The sequence below is a fragment of the Grus americana genome, chromosome 14 (genome assembly GCF_028858705.1).
Source record: "Grus americana isolate bGruAme1 chromosome 14, bGruAme1.mat, whole genome shotgun sequence".
In the NCBI taxonomy this organism is placed as follows: Eukaryota; Metazoa; Chordata; class Aves; order Gruiformes; family Gruidae; genus Grus; species Grus americana.
The window spans coordinates 20,828,828-20,833,348 of record NC_072865.1 but is presented as its reverse complement, the minus strand read 5'-3'; the positions used below and the strand labels follow the sequence as shown (position 1 = coordinate 20,833,348).

Here is a 4,521-nt window from a genome sequence, read left to right as displayed (position 1 = left end):
ACAGAAGGAAGAAGAAAGAGGAGGAAAGAGAAGAAAACAAAGCAAGAAGAAGGAAGAGAAGACAGTAGAAAAAGAGAAGAGAAAAAAGCAAGTGAAATGAAGAAAGAATAAGGACGACGAAAAGGGAGGAAGAAGGGAAGGAATCTATGAAACCCAAAGCAAGGAAGGAATGAAAAAGACGTAAGGAGTGGGGAGGGGAAGAGGAAAATAAAGAAGGCCAAGAAAGAGTGGAAGGGAAGGAGGAGGCGGGAGAGGAGACGAGCAGGACGGGTGCGGAGGCGCGGTGGACGGTGGGGAGCGTGTGAGCCGGCGGAGCAGCACACGGTGTCGCTGCAGGCTCAGAAACGGCGGTGAGCGTCTCCGCGGCTCCGCCCCGGTGCGGCGGAGAGCCCGGCTGTGAGCGCGGGGGGGCGGCGCGGCGCGGGGCGGGGCGGTCAGTTGAGCGGGTGCGTGCGTGCGGCGGCGGGGAGCCGTGCGGGGCCCGGGCGGGTGTCGGCGGCGGCGGCGGCGATGGGCGTGTGTTGGGGGCCCGTGTTGCGGGTGCTGGTGCTGCAGGCGGCCTGGGCGCTGGGCGGCGGTCAGGTGCGGTACTCGGTGCCGGAGGAAGCCAAGGCCGGGACGGTGGTGGGGCGGCTGGCGCAGGACCTGGGCCTGGAGGCGGGCGAGCCGGAGGCGCGTCGGCTGCGTCTGGTGGCGCAGGGCCGTCGGGCGAGCGTGGAGGTGAGCGGGGCGAGCGGGGCGCTGGTGGTGAGCTCGCGGCTGGACCGGGAGGAGCTGTGCGGGAAGAGCGCGCCGTGCGCCCTGCGCCTGGAGGTGCTGGTGGAGCGGCCGCTGCGCGTCTTCCACGTGGAGCTGGAGGTCACGGACATCAACGACAACGCCCCGCTCTTCCCCGCCGCACGCAAAAACCTCAGTTTACCGGAGAACTCTCCTCCCGGGTCTCGGTTCCCGCTGGAGGGCGCGTCGGATGCGGATATCGGAGCCAACGCGCAGCTCTCCTATACACTCAGCCCCAGCGAGCATTTCGGTTTGGAAATGAAATCTAAAGACGAAAAGAAGATGTTACTAGTCCTCTTGTTAACGAAAGCTCTGGACCGCGAGACGATGGCTGTGCACCGTTTGGTGGTGACGGCGAGTGACGGGGGCCGTCCGGCGCTGACGGGCACGGTGGAGCTGGTGATCTCGGTGCTGGATGCGAACGACAACGCGCCCCAGTTCAACCAGTCGGTGTATAAAGTGCAGCTGCCGGAAAATGCTGCCCCGGGAACTGTGTTACTCCAGCTAACAGCGTCAGACAAAGATGAGGGAATTAATCGAGAGATAGATTATTTCTTTAGCAACATGATTTCTACCAAAGTCCAGGACTTGTTCATAATGGACAGAAAATCGGGGGAGATACGCACTGCCGGTGAATTGGATTTCGAGGACGTTCAGTCGTACGACCTGGAGATCGAAGCGAGAGACAAAGGGACGCCCCCTTTGTCCGGTCACAGCAGCGTGGAGCTGGAGGTGCTGGACGTGAACGACAACGCGCCGGAGGTGTGGGTGACGTCGCTGTCGGTGCCGGTGCCGGAGGACGCGGCGGCGGGGACGGTGGTGGCGCTGCTGAGCGTGTCGGACCGGGACTCGGGGGCGAACGGGCGGGTGCGCTGCGCGGTGTGGCCGGCGTCGCCGTTCGGGCTGGTGGCGACGTTCGCGGGCTCGTACTCGCTGGTGCTGCGGGAGGCGCTGGACCGGGAGCGGGTGTCGGAGTACGAGGTGGAGGTGCGGGCGGAGGACGGCGGGTCGCCGCCGCTGCGCGCCAGCCGCGGGGTGCGTGTGCCGGTGTCGGACGTGAACGACAACGCGCCGTCGTTCGCGCAGGCCGTGTACACGGTGCTGGCGCGGGAGAACAACGCGGCGGGCGCGGAGCTGGCGCGGCTGTGGGCGCGGGACCCGGACGAGGCGGGCAACGGTCGCGTGAGCTACTCGGTGGCGGAGGGCGTCGTCGGGGGCGCGTCGTCGGGCGTGGCGCGGCGGCCGGCGTCGAGCTACGTGTCGGTGGACGCGGAGAGCGGGCGGCTGTGGGCGCTGCAGCCGTTGGACTACGAGGAGCTGCAGGTGCTGCAGTTCGAGGTGCGGGCGGTGGACGCGGGGGAGCCGCCGCTGTGCGGCAACGCCACGGTGCAGCTCTTCGTGGTGGACGAGAACGACAACGCGCCGGCGCTGCTGCCGCTTGCGGGCGGCGGTCCGGGCGTGGGGGCGCCGGTCTCGGCGGCGTCGGGGCCGGTCTCGGGGGCGCTGTGGGCGTGGGCGGCGTGGGGGGCGCCGGCGGGGCAGGTGGTGGCGAAGATCCGCGCGGTGGACGCGGACTCGGGCTACAACGCGTGGCTGCGCTACGAGCTGTGGGAGCCGCGGGGGAAGGGCCCGTTCCGCGTGGGGCTGTACAGCGGCGAGGTGAGCACGGCGCGGGCGCTGGAGGAGGCGGACGGCCCGCGGCAGCGGCTGGTGATCGTGGTGCGGGACCACGGGGAGCCGGCGCGCTCGGCCACGGCCACGCTGAGCGTGTCGCTGGTGGAGGGCGCCGAGGCGGCGCTGGCGGCCGCGGGCTCGTCGTCGTCGTCGGGGGCGGGGCTGCGGCCGGCGGAGGGCGGCGCGTCGTCGGCGTCGGCGACGAACGTGTGGCTGGTGGTGGCCATCTGCGCGGTGTCGAGCCTGTTCCTGCTGGCGGTGGTGCTGTACGGGGCGTCGCGGTGGGCGCCGCGGGCGGCCGTGCTGTCGGGGCCCGGGCCGGCGACGCTGGTGTGCGCCAGCGAAGTGGGGAGCTGGTCGTACTCGCAGCGCCAGAGCCGGAGCCTGTGCGTGGCGGACGGCGCGGGCAAGAGCGACCTGATGGTTTTCAGCCCCAACTTCCCGCCGCCGCCGCCCGGCCCCGCGGCGAAGGAGACGCAGCCGGAGCCGCCCGCTCTGCTGGACACGGTCAGTGGCCCTCCCTTCCTCGTCCTTTCCTCGGCCCTTCCTCGCCCGACGCCCCCTTCTCGGCCGCGCCCTGGGCAGGCGGTGGTGGGAGCCGGGCTCGGCCCCCGTGGGCGTGCGGGCGGTGGGTGCTTGGCGGGTGCTTAAGGATCTGAATGGCGCCTTTGCATCTGCCTTCGCGTCCTTGCCGGGGCCGCCCTGCTCTTGCTTTGGTGAAAAAAGCACGAAAGGTATTGCCGCAGCCAGCAGCAGTTACCGTCCGCAGCGGAGGTTTGCTGCTCTGGCTGTGAGTTGTTCTGCGGTGCAATTAAATCGCTGCCGATGTCGATGCGAGGTGCCACGACATTAGCTTTCGAGAGGCTGTTGCTTGCTGGCATGTAGCAGTTGTACCCGAGCTTGCAGGAGGAGTAGAAGAGAGGCAGGCCGTGGTGGTGACAGTCCCCCAAACAGTATTTCTCATAGAATCATAGATGGTTTGGGTGGAAAGGACCTTCAAGCTCATCCAGTTCCACCTCCCCTGCCGTGGGCGATCACTTGAGCAGTTTGCTCAACGCCCACGCCTGGCCTTGAGAAGTTTTTTTAAAAAAAATAAAATATTATTGCTTACTATCTTTACACACACCAGCCACAGTCAGTATCAGATGTGATTTCCTGTTGAGAAGTCTGTCCTCCTCTTCTTTGATTCTTCTCTGCAAGAGATGTGATTCAAGCTGATAACCAAGACTTTACACCCTGGCATAATTTCCCGAGCTTCACTCGCTTGACAGGGTTATTATGAAAGTAGGGAAGTCAGTGTGGACTTTTCCTATGGTCTTTTTCCATGTACGTTGTACTTGTTGGAATGGTGTTAGGGCAGAGGAGTGCAAGCCAAGGCATGTGTTAGAAACAGGAACTGTCTTTTTCTTTTCATGCTCCCCCTGTCTCCCAGGTTGTGGATTGATGTTCCTGGCCAGAGAAGTAGCGTGAAATATGTTGGCCTGTTTTGATGCCCTTTCACTGTTTGTGTCAACAGCCACATGATTTCAAAAGCCCTGGAAATCTTTTTTTATTGAAAACAAACAATCAAGAAACTCAAAACCAAATAACTGCCCCTCCCTAACAAAACCCAGTCAACTTCTCCGACACAGTTGGTATCATGCATGACAGTGCTGTGCTCATCAACATGTTGTTTTTTCCCTGAGAGTATGAAATCAATTCCATTGCTGTTTAGAGCTGTCCTGGCATCACCTTCAGAAAGAGTCTTGCTCCCAGGTGTGCCACATTGCCATCTGAGGTAGCTGAAGCTTTGTCAAATGTGAAGGGTCAGGTGCAGTGAGTCTGGGGGGCACCGTGTGTGTGATACCTCTGTGTGTTTTTTGTGGTGCTCTCGTTGATAGGAAGGGTAAGAAAAGTCAGACTGAGCCTTGACGTAGGAAAGGAAACGGGCATGTCGCAGAGGTGAATGTGGCAGTCGCCTGGCCATTACCTGATGTGAAGGGTGACCTTGATCAGTGGGAAGAGTTGTCTGCGGGAAGTGGAAATCCTTGAAGAGACCATGGGCCATGTCCCAAGAAGACCAGCATGGGA

The 4,521-nt window shown here is 62.9% G+C and overlaps 1 protein-coding gene across 1 annotated transcript; it reads left to right on the top strand.

Moving 5' to 3' along the window:
* The first annotated feature begins 490 nt into the window (after positions 1 to 490).
* Positions 491 to 3,895, top strand: LOC129213002 (protocadherin alpha-2-like). Its single transcript, XM_054842274.1, is given in 4 exon segments — positions 491 to 2,971; positions 2,974 to 3,071; positions 3,074 to 3,241; positions 3,884 to 3,895. Coding segments are annotated over 4 exon segments (2,739 nt in total). The 5' UTR covers positions 491 to 510.
* Positions 3,896 to 4,521: the final 626 nt, after the last annotated feature.